General features: G+C 39.9%; 1 protein-coding gene across 1 annotated transcript in view; it reads left to right on the top strand.

The window, feature by feature from the left end:
• The first annotated feature begins 384 nt into the window (after positions 1 to 384).
• Positions 385 to 19,269, top strand: part of slc24a5 (solute carrier family 24 member 5) — a 61,617-nt gene continuing 42,732 nt past the window's right edge. Inside the window, exons 1-8 of the mRNA XM_089116575.1 lie at positions 385 to 592; positions 1,348 to 1,527; positions 3,676 to 3,759; positions 4,137 to 4,240; positions 4,758 to 4,858; positions 6,736 to 7,013; positions 8,308 to 8,514; positions 12,086 to 12,187. Coding sequence (XP_088972701.1) covers positions 436 to 592; positions 1,348 to 1,527; positions 3,676 to 3,759; positions 4,137 to 4,240; positions 4,758 to 4,858; positions 6,736 to 7,013; positions 8,308 to 8,514; positions 12,086 to 12,187 — 1,213 coding nt within the window. The 5' untranslated portion in view covers positions 385 to 435. The remainder of the gene's footprint in view (positions 593 to 1,347; positions 1,528 to 3,675; positions 3,760 to 4,136; positions 4,241 to 4,757; positions 4,859 to 6,735; positions 7,014 to 8,307; positions 8,515 to 12,085; positions 12,188 to 19,269) is intronic.

The raw sequence follows: 19,269 nt of genomic DNA, 5'->3' as shown, positions 1-19,269 counted from the left end.
CTGATTAAAATTAATAATTTTTTATGATAAATAAATAAATATATATTTTTAATTTCAGATTATTTTAATCAGATTTATTTATTATTTATTTAAATAATTGAATAAATATGTATTTAGATGAGTTAATACATCTGATTAAAATGAATACATGTGTAATGATAAATAAAAGAGAGTGTGTGTGTGTGTGTGTGTATGTAAATGATGATAATTTGCGCACAGGATCGATTTCTCTGCTTAAGAGGCTCATAATTGTGCATGATAACATTTATATTTGTTGAACTGTTCCAGCCCTGAAGGCCTGAGACTCGTCCATGCAGAATAATGAGTCTTGTGACACACACACACACACACACACTCTCTCTCTCTCTTACACACACACTCTCTCTCTCACACACACACACACCGGCAGCTCCATTAGCTCCTCCAGCATCAGTGATGGTGGGAGCGATGAGGACACACACACTCCTCCGCCGGGAGAAGCGCAGGGACGTCCTGCTGTACATCATCGCTGCCGTCTTCGTCGTTCTGCTCGTCTTCGCGGCGGGTGAGGGTGTCCAGCGCGCCGCTTCTGCCCGAGTCCGTCGAGACGTCGGTGAGTGAGCACACACTCTCACAGCAGCTTCAGTACGAGTCAGATAACACACACACACACACACACTCTCAGTACGAGTCAGGTAACTGTGTGAATGCTGGAAACTTCACATAAACTTCTCCAGTTCTTCTGATATTAATATAGATCACTGAATATTGTCTTTAAACCTTTTCAAATGATGTCCATGATTTGTGTGTGTGTGTGTGTGTTCACACAGCAAATGCCAAAACTATTCCCAAAGGCAAGGCAAGTTTATTTATATAGCACATTTCATACACAGTGGCAATTCAAAGTGCTTTACATGAAAGAAATTAAAATAATCAAAAGAAGTCAGAATAATTAAAACCATAATATAAAAATAAGAATAAAAATAAAATACAGTATCAAAAATAAAGTGAAGTACAGTAACAGTCGGACGAACAAAGAAACGTTTCCTTTGTATAATTTAGTGATTCCCAGTGTATGAAATGTGTGATATAAATAAACTGGCCTTTACTCGCCGTTCCCGTCACGGAAAACATCAACAAAAAAACGAGACGTACAGTTTTCCGGTCAGAAACGCACAGATTTGTTGTTGTTTTGACGTTTGAGCCGGTTTCTGTTGTCTATGACGTCCCTGAGATAAGGCCGTAAACCCAGGGGTCATGTTCACTCACGAGACAGCATTGATTCAACATGTGTGAACACAGGTGAGTGTGTCAGACTCAGACCGTTGCTGATGAGTGTGTGTGTGTGTGTGTGTGTGTGTGTTGCAGGGAATGCGAGCGAGTGCATCCCGCCGCAGTCCTCGGAGTTTCCCGAGGGATTCTTCACGCTTCAGGAGAGGAGAGACGGCGGGATCCTGATCCACTTCATGATCGTCTTCTACATGCTCCTGGCCGTGTCCATCGTGTGCGACGACTACTTCCTGCCGTCGCTGGAGGTCATCAGCGAGCGTAAGCGGCACGAGGTCCAAACGGGCTTTAACCTGGAGCCCGAACCCGCACGATCATTTAAGCCGACCCGAACCCCAAATCAGTTAAACAGAACCCGACACAAACCCAGAAATCATTTAACCCGAACCCAAAATCATTTAAACCGAACCCAGAAATCATTGAACTCTAACCCGACCCGAAATCATTTAACCTGAAATCATTTCAACCGAACCCAGAAATCATTGAACTCGAACCCGACCCAAACCTGAATTCATTTAACCTGAACCCAGAAATCATTTAAACCGAACACAGAAATCATTGAACCTGACCCGAATTCATTGAATGCGAACCTGACCCGAACCCGAAATCATTTAAACCAAACCCAGAAATCATTTAACCTGAACCCGAAATCATTGAACTCGAACCCGACCTGAAATCATTTAACCTGAACCCAAAATCATTTAAACAGAACCCGACCCAAACCCAGAAATAATTCAACCCGAACCCGAAATCATTTAACCTGAACCTGAAATCATTTAACCCGAACCCAAAATCATTTAAACAGAACCCGACCCAAACCCAGAAATAATTCAACCCGAACCCGAAATCATTTAACCTGAACCTGAAATCATTTAACCCGAACCCAAAATCATTTAACCTGAACCCGAAATCATTTAACCTGAACCCAAAATCATTTAAACAGAACCCGACCCAAACCCAGAAATAATTCAACCCGAACCCGAAATCATTTAACCTGAACCTGAAATCATTTAACCCGAACCCAAAATCATTTAAACAGAACCCGACCCAAACCCAGAAATAATTCAACCCGAACCCGAAATCATTTAACCTGAACCCGAAATCTTTTAACCCGAACCCGAAATCATTTAACCCGAACCCGAAATAATTTAACCTGAACCCGAAATCTTTTAACCCGAACCCGAAATCATTTAACCCCAACCTGAAATCATTTAAACAGAACCCGACCCAAACCCAGAAATAATTTAACCTGAATTCATTTAACCTGAACCCAGAAATAATTTAAACCGAACACAGAAATCATTGAACCTGACCCGAACCCGAAATCATTGAATTCGAACCCAGAAATCATTTAACCTGAACCTGAAATCATTGAACCCGAACCTGAAATCATTTAACCTGAACCCGAAATCATTTAACCTGAACCCGAAATCTTTTAACCCGAACCCGAAATCATTTAACCCCAACCTGAAATCATTTAAACAGAACCCGACCCAAACCCAGAAATAATTTAACCTGAATTCATTTAACCTGAACCCAGAAATAATTTAAACCGAACACAGAAATCATTGAACCTGACCCGAACCCGAAATCATTGAATTCGAACCCAGAAATCATTTAACCTGAACCCGAAATCATTTAACCTGAACCCAAAATCATTTAACCTGAACCCGAAATCATTTAACCCGAACCCGAAATCATTTAAACAGAACCCGACCCAAACCCAGAAATAATTTAACCCGAACCCGAAATCATTGAACCCGAACCTGAAATCATTTAACCTGAACCCGAAATCATTTAACCTGAACCCAAAATCATTTAACCTGAACCCGAAATCATTTAACCCGAACCCGAAATCATTTAAACAGAACCCGACCCAAACCCAGAAATAATTTAACTCGAACCCGAAATCATTGAACCCGAACCTGAAATCATTTAACCTGAACCCGAAATCATTTAACCTGAACCCGAAATCATTTAACCTGAACCCAAAATCATTTAACCCGAACCCGAAATCATTTAAACAGAACCCGACCCAAACCCAGAAATAATTTAACCCGAACCCGAAATCATTGAACCCGAACCTGAAATCATTGAACCCGAACCTGAAATCATTGAACCCGAACCTGAAATCATTGAACCCGAACCTGAAATAATTTAACCTAAACCCAAAATCATTTAAACAGAACCCGACCCAAACCCAGAAATAATTTGACCCGAAATCATTTAACCTGAACCCGAAATTATTTAATCCGAACCTGAAATCATTGAACCCGAACCTGAAATCATTGAACCCGACCCTACCCGAACCATCCCGACCCGGCCATTACAGTTATATCTAAGCCGAACCCGAAATCATTGAACCCGACCGACCTCTGCGTTGACATCACGGGTCTGCTTGTGTTTCAGGACTCGGTCTTTCTCAAGATGTTGCTGGAGCCACGTTCATGGCAGCGGGAAGTTCAGCACCAGAACTCGTCACTGCGTTTCTGGGTAATCTTTCTTTTCTTGCTCTTCTGCAGGTGATGTTTAATACAGGACAGAAATATCACAGTCCGGCTGGTGCTCCGCACATCCGTCCAAAATGACAGATTTCTTATTTTTTCAACGAAATAATGTGCCGTATTTTAGTTTGATAGCGTTCTTTTATTTAATATTTTGTATTTTTTGGTACTAAATTATATATACACTGCATTTATAATCCATTTATTCACCTTTTGAAAATGTAACGTCCATGATTGTGTGTGTGGGTCGTGGTTTGCTATTGGCTGGTTGATCCATGCAGCCTCTTCCGTCTCTCTTGCTTCATGTTTTTAATGTTTAATAAATGTTTAAGATGACTGAACGCAGTGTGTGTGACTGCTCCTCAGGTGTGTTTGTGACTAAAGGAGACATCGGCGTGAGCACCATCATGGGGTCGGCCGTGTACAACCTCCTGTGCATCTGTGCGGCGTGCGGCCTCCTGACCTCTGTGGTGTGTGACATCATCATTACCCAGACTGCACCACGGCGCCGGAGTCCACACAAACCGGAGCGGGCCGACACTTTACGGGCTTTCACACCGCAGGAACGACGTTACTCTTTTAGAGGAACTCATTTGCTCCTCCAGAGTCGCTCTAAACCAGCGCTATAGGAACTACAGTGACGGTAGTGTTCGCTGATTGGCCGAACACACGCGAAACACCAGCACACGCCATTATTAAAACAAACAGATTACAACCTATATATTTACTCGAGATCGATGAGCCTTAATCTTTACACTCCAACGCAACTTTGAGTGGCCGAGAGAAACATGATGATGTATTTCGGCTCAGCAACACGATAAACGCACGCCGTACGCTAATAACTGTTCATTACCGTCTACTTCCTGTATTCAGGACTGATAGACAGATCCTCCCCGCTGCGAAAGCCCCTGATGTGTGCTGTCGGTGTGTGTCAGTTGCCTCTGTATCTCACGTGTGTGTGTGTGTGTGTGTGTGTGCTGTGTTCAGACGGCTCGTCTCACGTGCTGGCCGTTATTCAGAGACTGTGTCGCATACGCCATCAGCGTCGCCGCCGTCATCGCCATCATCTCAGATAACAGAGTTTACTGGTGAGTCTGTGATGCTAACATTAATACGCTCTGAGAATGTTTTGCTAACGGTTCCATTAAAGGAGTCGTTCACTTCAGAATTGAATTGCCCTGATAGGTTACATCATCCAAGATGTCCACGTCTTTCTTTCTTCAGTTGAAAAGAAATGAAGGTTTTTGACGAAAACATTCCAGGATTTTTCTCCATATAATGGACTTCAATGGGGTCCAAACGGTTCAAGGTCCAAATGAGAGTTTCAGTGCAAACTGTTCAAAGGGCTTTAAGCGATTCCAGACGATGAATAAGGGTCTTATCAAGCGAAACGATCACTTTAAAAAAAAATAAATAACAAAGTTTAAGTTTTATAAGCTCAAACACTCGCCTTGCTCTGTTCTGTGATGCGCGTTCGTGACTCTCCTGTTCATCAAAATGAACAAATATTTTCTTGAGTCAACTCGTTCATATCGCTCGTTGAATGCACTGAAAGTGTCTTTTCGACCTTAAACCTTGGTTCCCATTGAAGTCCATTATATGGAGAAAATCCTGGAATGTTTTAATCAAAAACCTTCATTTCTTTTCGACTGAAGAAAGAAAGACATGGACATCTTGGATGACACGGGGGCGAGTAAATTATCAGCAAAAGTGTTTTCAAAAGTGAACTAATCCCTTCAGGTATTAAAAAGTTATTTCTGAAAGTTCAACACATCAGTTTTCCTGAATGTTTCTCGGTTAGGGAACGTTCCACTTTATTGGGTGTCTCTGATCTGTCTCGAAGTGCTGGAGCTATGGATGCCGTCAACGCAGAAAATCAAACACGATCCGAAGTTTTTTACGAAGGTTGTATTTATTTTGTAGCGTGTAGTTCGACGTCACATCTACGTCGTTAAGCTCTGTTTGAGTCAGTTTGAGTCTGCACGTCAGGAACGGAAATGCTAAAAAATCGCCAAAAACGGGCTTCACTTAATGGATGGCTCTGTCCACTTCTTATACTGTCTATGGCGGAAACCGTGGATATTGCGTCATTGACAGGCGACATTTTTTTCTGGGACGGCCACTTATTTAAAATTGGAAATTCTCTGAAATAAAAGAACTTTGGAGACTTTTGGGATATTGTAAGTACACAACTGCAGGAAATATATCACACTGTGCAAGTGATTTTTGTATATTTTATTACAAAATTCTTAAATATTGGACCTTTAAACGTTCACCTTAAATTGGGGAAACTTGAACGCTTCTCTTCTCTTCTCGGCAGAAGTGAACACGGTTTTTTGAAAAATGAATGTCTGATAAGTGAAGTTAGGGTTGATCACCTTAAAAAACTACAACTCCCACCAGTGGACTACAACTGTTCCTACCTAGCCTCTGCAGGTGTGGGTTATCACTGTTGATTGTCCTAGTTGAACATAGTCAAATGGAAGGTAACATTTTGTTTGTGTATGCCCTGAGGATGGTTGTATCACCGAAAGCTTGGCTTTAAATTTGACTTGAAGGACTCAAGTGTGCAGACAATTTGTTCTTTTGCAAAATGAATTTAAAAAGAGTTACAGAATTTTACGTTTATGTGCCAAAACACTATTTTCAGAAACATATTTTACTCTAAAACTGAGAAAATCAAAGCCATAAATCTAAACATTTTAAACTTGACGGACACAACAATGTGAGCTCGTATTTATTGTGTCAACTCATCGTGTAAAGACCCTAATGGTGCTGGAATGAACTGAATTAACGCAAAGATTCTGTAATCTTTCTGCCGTTTGCAACGCCACGGTCGCGGGTTCGATCCCCTGGGAAAGCAAGAACTGCTAAGAATGTAAACATGTGCCTTGAAATGCAATGTGCTTTGGATAAAGGCGTCTGCCAAATGCATGAGTAAACGTGCGGTGTGTGTGTGTCGCAGGTACGACGGCGCGTGCCTCCTGCTGGTGTACGGTGTGTATGTGCTGGTGCTGTGCTTCGACCTGAGGATCAGCGAGTACGTGCTGCGGCGCTTCAGCCCGTGTTGTGTGTGTGTGAGCAAGAGCTCGGGCGAGGCCGAGGAGCAGCCGCTGGTGGGGTGGAGCGACGGCAGTCTGCGGGTTCACCGGCGCTCCCGAGCCGACAGCGGCATCTTCCAGGACGAGTCCGGATACTCCCAGCTCTCGCTCAGCCTGCACGGCCTCAACGAGATCGGAAAAGGTACGACCTCACACGCCGGCTGTCTGTTTATTATCATGTTGGGGACCACTCTTAAAAATTAAAGGGATGGTTCACTTTGAAATTCATTTCTGGTATGTTTTATCTTCCCTCAAGGGCATCCAAGATGTCGGTGTCTTTGTTTCCGCAGTATTTTCAATTTGGATAATTTTAGGTCAAACCGTTCTTGTCTGTCAGTCATATAATGCAGGTCTATGGTCACCACCTTAAAGAGCATGCACAGAGATTAAACATGATTTAATGACTCGTAAATGTAAGTACACACTGATGGCCTAAGACACGAAATGAGCGGTTTGTGTGAGAAAACCAACAGTATTAATATCGTTTTACCTCGTGTAACCTCAGCTACAAACTGCCCACACCCTCAGATCAGTTGGACGTGGCTGACGTGGTTACAAGAGGTAAAAACGATATAAGTACTGTTCGTTTTCTGACACAAACCGCTCGTTTCGTGTCTTAAGCCATCAGTGTGTACTTGCATTTACGAGTCATTAAATCATGTTTAATTTGGACTTCTCTGTGCTGCTCTTTGAGGTGGTGACCATAGACATGCAGCGTTGGCATAAAAAACTAAATTGGCACCCCAAAGAACCTTCTTAAAAGAATCATTTGGTGCTTTTCGGTCATCTTTGATGGAAAAATTTGACATTTGTTTTTTTTCCCCGAGTTTTTTCTTTTACTTTTACATCAGAATGATATGAACCTTGGTAAAGCTTTTGGCACTTTCTGTGTGAACACACAAAAAATCATGGACATGATCTGAACAGGTTTATTGGTCCTGATAATAACAGTCACACGTGTGCTCCTCGCGGTCAGAAAGTTTCCTCTAGTGGAAGTGTTTGGAACTGCAGTCGAACACACACTCACTGAACGCTCGTTTACTGAGATCAGCTCACGCGCGGAACACACACTTGTTTAGATTTAGGGCTTGGATTGTTTTGCAGTTTTAGAGTAAAACATGTTTTTGAAAATATATTTCATATACAAATTGAAAATAGTATTTTTGCACATTTTTCATAACAATAAACTTAAAACTGTGTTCACTTGAGCAATAATCTTCCGAGAGTCTGAGAAGAGATCAGACTCTAAAGCGTTCAAGATTTACCAGTTTAACATGGAAATGTAATTGTCAGGTCTATTCTCAAAAAGTGAATAAATGGATTATAAATACAGCGTAAATATAATTTAGTACCATAAAATCCACTAAAAATACTAAATATTAAATAAAAAATATTATCAAACTAAAATATAGTACGCTCGCACGTTTCTCTCTCAGAACAGAAGAGTGTGTTCTCGATGCCCGAACACGACCTGAAGCGGATCCTGTGGGTTCTGTCTCTGCCGGTCATCGTGTTGCTGTTCCTGACCGTTCCCGACTGCAGGAGACGCTTCTGGAAGAGATGGTACATAATCACGTTCCTGATGTCTGCCGTCTGGATCTCCGCCTTCACATACGTCCTGGTGTGGATGGTCACCATCGTGGGTAAGAGTGTGTTTGTGCGTGTGTGTGTTTGCGAATCATGATCAGCCAGATGAGCTACAGGATCTACAAGTTAAGTCAAATTTATTTGCGTAGAACTTTTCACAATACACACGTTTTCAAACCATCTTTACAGAAAGTCATAGAATTATCAATATATAGTGAGATATAATGATGACACGAGTGATCCTCTGCATGTAGATATAGAGACAGTACTAGAACAATATCAGTGCAGCAGGGACTCAAAACTACTGAGTGATCAAGACCATTTAGAGATTTAAATATTGTCGGTTTTGTTCCATTAAGAGATTTAAATATTGTACGTTTTGTTCCATTAAGAGATTTAAATATTGTCCGTTTTGTTCCATATAGAGATTTAACCTAGATGTTATTGATTTTGTTCAATTATAGATGTAAAAATTGTCGTTTTTGTTCCATTTATAGATTTAAATTTTTGTTCCATTTAGAGATTTAAATATTGTCGTTTTTGTTCGATTTAGAGATTTAAATATTATCAGTTTTGTTTGATTCAGAGATCTAAATATTGTCGGTTTTGTTTGATTCAGAGATCTAAATATTGTCGGTTTTGTTCCATTAAGAGATTTAAATATTGTACGTTTTGTTCCATTAAGAGATTTAAATATTGTTGGTTTTGTTTGATTTAGAGATTTAAATATTTTTTGGTTTTGTTTGATTTAGAGATTTAAATATTGTCGGTTTTGTTTGATTTAGAGATTTAAATATTGTCGGTTTTGTTTGATTTAGAGATTTAAATATTATCGGTTTTGTTTGATTCAGAGATCTAAATATTGTCCGTTTTGTTTCATTAAGAGATTTAAATATTGTCGGTTTTGTTTGATTCAGAGATTTAAATATTGTCGGTTTTGTTTGATTTAGAGATTTAAATATTATCGGTTTTGTTCCATTAAGAGATTTAAATATTGTCCGTTTTGTTCCATTAAGAGATTTAAATATTGTCGGTTTTGTTTGATTTAGAGATTTAAATATTGTCGGTTTTGTTTGATTTAGAGATTTAAATATTGTCGGTTTTGTTTGATTTAGAGATTTAAATATTATCGGTTTTGTTTGATTCAGAGATCTAAATATTGTCGGTTTTGTTCCATTAAAAGATTTAAATATTGTCGGTTTTGTTTGATTTAGAGATTTAAATATTGTCGGTTTTGTTTAGAGATTTAAATATTATCGGTTTTGTTCCATTTAGAGATTTAGTCGTTTTTGTTTACTTAAGAGATTTAAATGTTGTAGTTTTTGTTCAATTAAGACATTTAAATATTGTCATTTTTGTTCCATTAAGAGATTTAAATATTGGTTTTGTTCGATTATATATTTAATTAGTCGTTTTTGTTTAAGACATTTAAATATTATCATTTTTTTTCCATTTATAGATTTAAATATTGTTGTTTTCGTTCCATTTAGAGATTTAAATATTGTCAGTTTTGATCAATTAAGAGATTTTTGTCAGTTTTGTTCCATTTATAGATTTAAATATTGTCAGTTTTGTTGTGAAATATAGAGTATGGCTTTAATGTCCATTAGTAATGTGTCTGATCTCATCAGTCTCAGTTCTGATGTCTTGTTTCTCACGGATCCAGCTTGACTGCGTGTGCTCAGCCCCAGTCACTGCAGACGTTCAGGGTTTGAGCGGGTCACACACAGACGGGTCACGTACAAACGGGTCACACACAGACGGGTCACATGCTCCCTGAGTCCATTCCTGAAATGCCAGCGCTGTATCCTGAAGGATTATGATGCTGTCGGCAGAAACCATGTGATGCGGCCGCATATAATAGGATTATTATCCTGCGCACGGTCACACTGATTCCCATGAGCTTTAGAGCCGACACTGAAGAGCAGGTGCCGGAGAGAAAGAGCTGCGAGTTTGAACTTTTGAGCTCAGAGACGCCGGCACGCCGGTCACATGCTCAGCAGAACAACTGTTTTTTGGTTGCAATTTATTTTAAGGTAGGATTAGGTTGAGGGTTAGTTGCATGTAATTATGTACTATGGTTACTATGATTACTATGGTAAGTACATGTAACAAGGACACTGTAAAATAAAGTGTTAAAAAAATTCACTCTCTATTTGGTAACACTTTATTTTACAGTGTCCTTGTTACATATGTTACATGTACTTACCATAGTAATAACAGTAAATTATGCATAATTTCATGCAACTAACCCTCCACCTCATCCTAATCATTCCCTAAAGCTATAGTAATTACACGTAGTTGCTTAATATTACTCAGTACTTAAATATAATATTACACTGTAACAATGACACAATATACAGTATAATAAATCAATCTTTTGCTTTATATTTACACTTCCAGTCAAAAGTTTGATCAAAGATTCACTAAAATTGTGTAATATTATTCCAGTGTAAATTATCTGTTTTCTATGGGAATATACAGTAAAGTGTAATTTATTCCTGTGAATGTTCATCATCATTACTCCAGTCTTCAGTGTCACATGATCCTTCAGAAATCACTCTAATATGAGGATCTGATGATGAAGACACATTTATGATTATTATCAGCGTTGAAAACAGTTGTGCTGCTTCAGATTTTTTAGGTGTTGTTTAACACCCAGGATGCCAGGAAATGACATCACAAAGGACAATATTAAAACAGCAGATTGTTTGTTTCTGATCATTTGTGATTATGACAAAGTTGTCAAAATGTGAAACCCCAAGAAAACATAATAAAAAATATCATAATATTTAACCTAAATTTAAGGTTTATTTTGAAAAAAAAAAAGAAGTATTTTGTTTAATACGTTGATATTTCATGAACATATATAGTAATGGTATAATGTGTAATAAAATCTGAAAATAACATTTAAACTGTCAAGAAACTTATGTAGAACCTTAAAGGGCTCCGTCAGGTGCTTCATATGTAGAACCTTATAGGGTTTCATCAGACACTTCATATGTAGAACCTTAAAGGGTTCCATCAGGCGCTTCATATGTAGAACCTTAAAGGGTTTCATCAGACACTTCATTTGTAGAACCTTAAAGGGTTCCGTCAGGCGCTTCATATGTAGAACCTTAAAGGGTTCCATCAGACACTTCATTTGTAGAACCTTAAAGGGCTCCGTCAGGTGCTTCATATGTAGAACCTTATAGGGTTTCATCAGACACTTCATATGTAGAACCTTAAAGGGTTCCATCAGGCGCTTCATATGTAGAACCTTAAAGGGTTTCATCAGACACTTCATTTGTAGAACCTTAAAGGGTTCCGTCAGGCGCTTCATATGTAGAACCTTAAAGGGTTCCATCAGACACTTCATTTGTAGAACCTTAAAGAGTTCTGTCAGGGGCTTCATATCTAGAACCTTAAAGGGTTTCATCAGGCGCTTCATATGTAGAACCTTAAAGGGTTTCATCATATATAGAATCTTAAAGGTTTCCGTCAGGCGCTTCATACGTAGAACCATAAAGGGTTCCATCATATGTAGAACTTTAAAGGGTTTTGTCAGTTGCTTCATACGTAGAACCTTAAAGGGTTCCTTCATGTAAATTATCTAAGAGTGTAATGTTCTGTTCTTTTGTTCAGGTGAGACGCTGGGAATCCCGGACACAGTCATGGGAATGACGCTCCTGGCAGCAGGAACCAGCATTCCCGACACCGTGGCCAGTGTGATGGTGGCTCGCGAAGGTAAAGAACCGGCCTTGAGCACACAAACATCACATGACCAGCTTATTTATCTATCCTTCATTTAACCAGATAAATCCCATGAGATATCACCACCAGCACACAGTTTCACAGAGAGAGAGCCATAACAAACAAGACTCGTACAAAAAAAGCCAAATCAAGAAAAGCATTAACCCCCTCAGACCTGAATTACGTTTCAAGTTTCTGAAAAATATAACAGTACATTTTCCCAGCTCATGAGGTTTCTATAAATGAAAACAAATGAAAAAAAAATTTAATTTTCAATCCAGAGTTTCAAGAAGATCAGAGAAACTCCAAATTTTCGGGGCGAGAAATTAAGTTTCTCCAATCGTCTCGAAACTCTGGATTCTGATAGAGGGCCACGAGACTTAGACCTGAGTGCAAAAATGGAGGCTCTAGACCCTTCCAGAGCTGAGATATTGAGATCCCACGTAGCATTTATGCCATTATAAATATCTCAATATCTCAGCTCTGGAAGGGTCTAGAGCCTCCATTTTTGCACTCAGGTTTAAGTCTCATGGCCCTCTATCAGAATCCAGAGTTTTGAGAAGATTGGAGACACTTCATTTTTCGCCCCCAAAAAAAAAAACGTAAGGGGTACCACTGTCGGGTTTTTTTTCGGGTCGAAATTTTGAGTTTCAATATCTCAGCTCTGGAAGGGTCTAGAGCCTCCATTTTTGCACTCAGGTTTAAGTCTCATGACCCTCTACCAGAATCCAGAGTTTTGAGAAGATTGGAGACACTTCATTTTTCGCCCAAAACAAAAAAACGTAAGGGGTACCACTGTCGTTTTTTTTTCGGGTCGACATTTTGAGATTCGATATCTCAGCTCTGGAAGGGTCTAGAGCCTCCATTTTTGCACTCAGGTTTAAGTCTCATGACCCTCTACCAGAATCCAGAGTTTTGAGAAGATTGGAGACACTTCATTTTTCGCCCAAAAAAAAAAACGTAAGGGGTACCACTGTCGTTTTTTTTTCGGGTCGAAATTTTAAGTTTCGATATCTCAGCTCTGGAAGGGTCTAGAGTCTCCATTTTTGCACTCAGGTTTAAGTCTCATAGCCCTCTATCAGAATCCAGAGTTTTGAGAAGATTGGAGACACTTCATTTTTCGGCCAAAAAAAAACGTAAGGGGTACCACTGTCGTTTTTTTTTCGGGTCGAAATTTTGAGTTTCGATATCTCAGCTCTGGAAGGGTCTAGAGCCTCCATTTTTGCACTCAGGTTTAAGTCTCATAGCCCTCTATCAGAATCCAGAGTTTTGAGAAGATTGGAGACACTTCATTTTTCGCCCAAAAAAAAAAATGTAAGGGGTACCACTGTCGTTTTTTTTCGGGTCGAAATTTTGAGATTCGATATCTCAGCTCTGGAAGGGTCTAGAGCCTCCATTTTTGCACTCAGGTTTAAGTCTCATGACCCTCTATCAGAATCCAGAGTTTTGAGAAGATTGGAGACACTTCATTTTTCGCCCAAAAAAAAAAACGTAAGGGGTACCACTGTCGTTTTTTTTTCGGGTCGAAATTTTGAGATTCGATATCTCAGCTCTGGAAGGGTCTAGAGCCTCCATTTTTGCACTCAGGTTTAAGTCTCATTGCCCTCTATCAGAATCCAGAGTTTTGAGAAGATTGGAGACACTTCATTTTTCGCCCAAAAAAAAAAAAACGTAAGGGGTACCACTGTCGTTTTTTTTTCTGGTCGAAATTTTGAGATTCGATATCTCAGCTCTGGAAGGGTCTAGAGCAGGGGTCACCAAACTTTTTTCTCTGGGGGCCACATTATCGTTCCTGACTGTGATGGGGGGCCGGGGCTATATAAAATAGAATTGTGTGACCAAGACCAAACTGACCACCAGCAGGCCTCATAGAAGAGATTACTAGCCTGGCACAGCCATATTTGTTTATCATTAATAGTTGTTTGCAAAAGTAGTAATCGAGTCTTCACACTTTGTTTTAATTTGAAATACCACAGATTTTCCATTTATTTATTTTCGAATACAAATAACATCAAACCTGTCAAGGTAAGAAACATCTGCCTAGTTGAGGTGAGTGGCACTGGTAAGGATGAATGAAAAATTATAAATTATAGGTAGGCCTGTTACTATTTATAATAATTGTGTACAGCACTTAATAAAGGTCAAATAAATAGGCCTATAAAATAAATAAATAAACATTGAAATTATAACAACAACATGAGTAATAGAACTAGTCAGCTCTTATGCCTATCCAGGTGAGCATGCTCAGTAAACAACAAAATACCAAATGCAGACATGTTATTATTTTCCAAAAAGCAATTTAAAAAAATAGGCCATGACGACTTTTGGGGATTGCCGGTTCAAGTAGTGGGGGGCAGAGGGGTTGGGGGGCCAGTCAAAGGGGTGTGGCGGGCCTGATTCGGCCCGCGGGCCTTAGTTTGGTGACCCATGGTCTAGAGCCTCCATTTTTGCACTCAGGTTTAAGTCTCATGACCCTCTATCAGAATCCAAAGTTTTGAGAAGATTGGAGACACTTCATTTTTCGCCCAAAAAAAAAAACGTGAGGGGTACCACTGTCGTTTTTTTTTTCGGGTCGAAATTTTGAGTTTCGATATCTCAGCTCTGGAAGGGTCTAGAGTCTCCATTTTTGCACTCAGGTTTAAGTCTCATGGCCCTCTATCAGAATCCAGAGTTTTGAGAAGATTGGAGACACTTCATTTTTCGCCCAAAAAAAAAAACGTAAGGGGTACCACTGTCGTTTTTTTTTTCGGTTCGAAATTTTGAGATTCGATATCTCAGCTCTGGAAGGGTCTAGAGCCTCCATTTTTGCACTCAGGTTTAAGTCTCATTGCCCTCTATCAGAATCCAGAGTTTTGAGAAGATTGGAGACACTTCATTTTTCGCCCAAAAAAAAAAAACGTAAGGGGTACCACTGTCGTTTTTTTTTCTGGTCGAAATTTTGAGATTCGATATCTCAGCTCTGGAAGGGTCTAGAGCCTCCATTTTTCACTCAGGTTTAAGTCTCATGACCCTCTATCAGAATCCAGAGTTTTGAGAAGATTGGAGACACTTCATTTTTCGCCCAAAAAAAAAAACGTAAGGGGTACCACTGTCGTTTTTTTTTCTGGTCGAAATTTTGAGATTCGATATCTCAGCTCTGGAAGGGTCTAGAGCCTCCATTTTTGCACTCAGGTTTAAGTCTCATGGCCTTCTATCAGAATCCAGAGTTTTGAGAAGATTGGAGACACTTCATTTTTCGCCCAAAAAAAAAAACGTAAGGGGTACCACTGTCGTTTTTTTTTCGGGTCGAAATTTTGAGATTCGATATCTCAGCTCTGGAAGGGTCTAGAGCCTCCATTTTTGCACTCAGGTTTAAGTCTCATGACCCTCTATCAGAATCCAGAGTTTTGAGAAGATTGGAGACACTTCATTTTTCGCCCAAAAAAAAAATGTAAGGGGTACCACTGTCGTTTTTTTTTCGGGTCGAAATTTTGAGTTTCGATATCTCAGCTCTGGAAGGGTCTAGAGCCTCCATTTTTGCACTCAGGTTTAAGTCTCATGACCCTCTATCAGAATCCAGAGTTTTGAGAAGATTGGAGACACTTCATTTTTCGCCCAAAAAAAAAAACGTAAGGGGTACCACTGTCGTTTTTTTTTCGGGTCGAAATTTTGAGTTTCGATATCTCCGCTCTGGAAGGGTCTAGAGCCTCCATTTTTGCACTCAGGTTTAAGTCTCATGGCCCTCTACCAGAATCCAGAGTTTTGAGAAGATTGGAGACACTTCATTTTTCGCCCAAAAAAAAAAACCGTAAGGGGTACCACTGTCGTTTTTTTTTCGGGTCGAAATTTTGAGATTCGATATCTCAGCTCTGGAAGGGTCTAGAGCCTCCATTTTTGCACTCAGGTTTAAGTCTCATGACCCTCTATCAGAATCCAGAGTTTTGAGAAGATTGGAGACACTTCATTTTTCGCCCAAAAAAAAAAACGTAAGGGGTACCACTGTCGTTTTTTTTTCGGGTCGAAATTTTGAGATTCGACATCTCAGCTCTTGAAGGGTCTAGAGCCTCTATTTTTGCACTCAGGTTTAAGTCTCATGGCCCTCTATCAGAATCCAGAGTTTTGAGAAGATTGGAGACACTTCATTTTTCGCCCAAAAAAAAAAAACGTAAGGGGTACCACTGTCGTTTTTTTTTCGGGTCGAAATTTTGAGATTCGATATCTCAGCTCTGGAAGGGTCTAGAGCCTCCATTTTTGCACTCAGGTTTAAGTCTCATGGCCCTCTATCAGAATCCAGAGTTTTGAGAAGATTGGAGACACTTCATTTTTCGCCCAAAAAAAAAAACGTAAGGGGTACCACTGTCGTTTTTTTTTCGGGTCGAAATTTTGAGTTTCGATATCTCAGCTCTGGAAGGGTCTAGAGCCTCCATTTTTGCACTCAGGTTTAAGTCTCATGGCCCTCTACCAGAATCCAGAGTTTTGAGAAGATTGGAGACACTTCATTTTTCGCCCAAAAAAAAAAACCGTAAGGGGTACCACTGTCGTTTTTTTTTCGGGTCGAAATTTTGAGATTCGATATCTCAGCTCTGGAAGGGTCTAGAGCCTCCATTTTTGCACTCAGGTTTAAGTCTCATGACCCTCTATCAGAATCCAGAGTTTTGAGAAGATTGGAGACACTTCATTTTTCGCCCAAAAAAAAAAACGTAAGGGGTACCACTGTCGTTTTTTTTTCGGGTCGAAATTTTGAGATTCGACATCTCAGCTCTTGAAGGGTCTAGAGCCTCTATTTTTGCACTCAGGTTTAAGTCTCATGGCCCTCTATCAGAATCCAGAGTTTTGAGAAGATTGGAGACACTTCATTTTTCGCCCAAAAAAAAAAACGTAAGGGGTACCACTGTCGTTTTTTTTTCGGGTCGAAATTTTGAGATTCGATATCTCAGCTCTGGAAGGGTCTAGAGCCTCCATTTTTGCACTCAGGTTTAAGTCTCATGGCCCTCTATCAGAATCCAGAGTTTTGAGAAGATTGGAGACACTTCATTTTTCGCCCAAAAAAAAAAACGTAAGGGGTACCACTGTCGTTTTTTTTTCGGGTCGAAATTTTGAGTTTCGATATCTCAGCTCTGGAAGGGTCTAGAGCCTCCATTTTTGCACTCAGGTTTAAGTCTCATGGCCCTCTATCAGAATCCAGAGTTTTGAGAAGATTGGAGACACTTCATTTTTCGCCCAAAAAAAAAAAACGTAAGGGGTACCACTGTCGTTTTTTTTTTCGGGTCGAAATTTTGAGATTCGATATCTCAGCTCTGGAAGGGTCTAGAGCCTCCATTTTTGCACTCAGGTTTAAGTCTCGTGGCCCTTTATCAGAATCCAGAGTTTTGAGAAGATTGGAGACACTTCATTTTTCGCCCAAAAAAAAAAAACGTAAGGGGTACCACTGTCGTTTTTTTTTCGGGTCGAAATTTTGAGATTCGATATCTCAGCTCTGGAAGGGTCTAGAGCCTCCATTTTTGCACTCAGGTTTAAGTCTCGTGGCCCTCTATCAGAATCCAGAGTTTTGAGAAGATTGGAGACACTTCATTTTTCGCCCAAAAAAAAAAACGTAAGGGGTACCACTGTCGTTTTTTTTTCGGGTCGAAATTTTGAGATTCGATATCTCAGCTCTGGAAGGGTCTAGAGCCTCCATTTTTGCACTCAGGTTTAAGTCTCATGACCCTCTATCAGAATCCAGAGTTTTGAGAAGATTGGAGACACTTCATTTTTCTCCCAAAAAAAAAATGTAAGGGGTACCACTGTCGTTTTTTTTTCGGGTCGAAATTTTGAGTTTCGATATCTCAGCTCTGGAAGGGTCTAGAGCCTCCATTTTTGCACTCAGGTTTAAGTCTCATGACCCTCTATCAGAATCCAGAGTTTTGAGAAGATTGGAGACACTTCATTTTTCGCCCAAAAAAAAAAACGTAAGGGGTACCACTGTCGTTTTTTTTTCGGGTCGAAATTTTGAGTTTCGATATCTCAGCTCTGGAAGGGTCTAGAGCCTCCATTTTTGCACTCAGGTTTAAGTCTCATGGCCCTCTACCAGAATCCAGAGTTTTGAGAAGATTGGAGACACTTCATTTTTCGCCCAAAAAAAAAAACGTAAGGGGTACCACTGTCGTTTTTTTTTCGGGTCGAAATTTTGAGATTCGATATCTCAGCTCTGGAAGGGTCTAGAGCCTCCATTTTTGCACTCAGGTTTAAGTCTCATGACCCTCTATCAGAATCCAGAGTTTTGAGAAGATTGGAGACACTTCATTTTTCGCCCAAAAAAAAAAACGTAAGGGGTACCACTGTCGTTTTTTTTTCGGGTCGAAATTTTGAGATTCGACATCTCAGCTCTTGAAGGGTCTAGAGCCTCCATTTTTGCACTCAGGTTTAAGTCTCATGGCCCTCTATCAGAATCCAGAGTTTTGAGAAGATTGGAGACACTTCATTTTTCGCCCAAAAAAAAAAAACGTAAGGGGTACCACTGTCGTTTTTTTTTCGGGTCGAAATTTTGAGATTCGATATCTCAGCTCTGGAAGGGTCTAGAGCCTCCATTTTTGCACTCAGGTTTAAGTCTCGTGGCCCTTTATCAGAATCCAGAGTTTTGAGAAGATTGGAGACACTTCATTTTTCGCCCAAAAAAAAAAACGTAAGGGGTACCACTGTCGTTTTTTTTTCGGGTCGAAATTTTGAGTTTCGATATCTCAGCTCTGGAAGGGTCTAGAGTCTACATTTTTGCACTCAGGTTTAAGTCTCATGGCCCTCTATCAGAATCCAGAGTTTTGAGAAGATTGGAGACACTTCATTTTTCGCCCAAAAAAAAAACGTAAGGGGTACCACTGTCGTTTTTTTTTCGGGTCGAAATTTTGAGATTTGATATCTCAGCTCTGGAAGGGTCTAGAGCCTCCATTTTTGCACTCAGGTTTAAGTCTCGTGGCCCTCTATCAGAATCCAGAGTTTTGAGAAGATTGGAGACACTTGATTTTTCGCCCAAAAAAAAAAACGTAAGGGGTACCACTGTTGTTTTTTTTTTCGGGTCGAAATTTTGAGATTCGACATCTCAGCTCTTGAAGGGTCTAGAGCCT

This window comes from Pimephales promelas, chromosome 10 (genome assembly GCF_988280905.1).
Source record: "Pimephales promelas chromosome 10, fPimPro1.hap1.1, whole genome shotgun sequence".
NCBI lineage: Eukaryota > Metazoa > Chordata > Actinopteri > Cypriniformes > Leuciscidae > Pimephales > Pimephales promelas.
The sequence above is the reverse complement of the archived record's forward strand: the minus strand, read 5'-3'. Positions and strand labels throughout refer to the sequence as shown.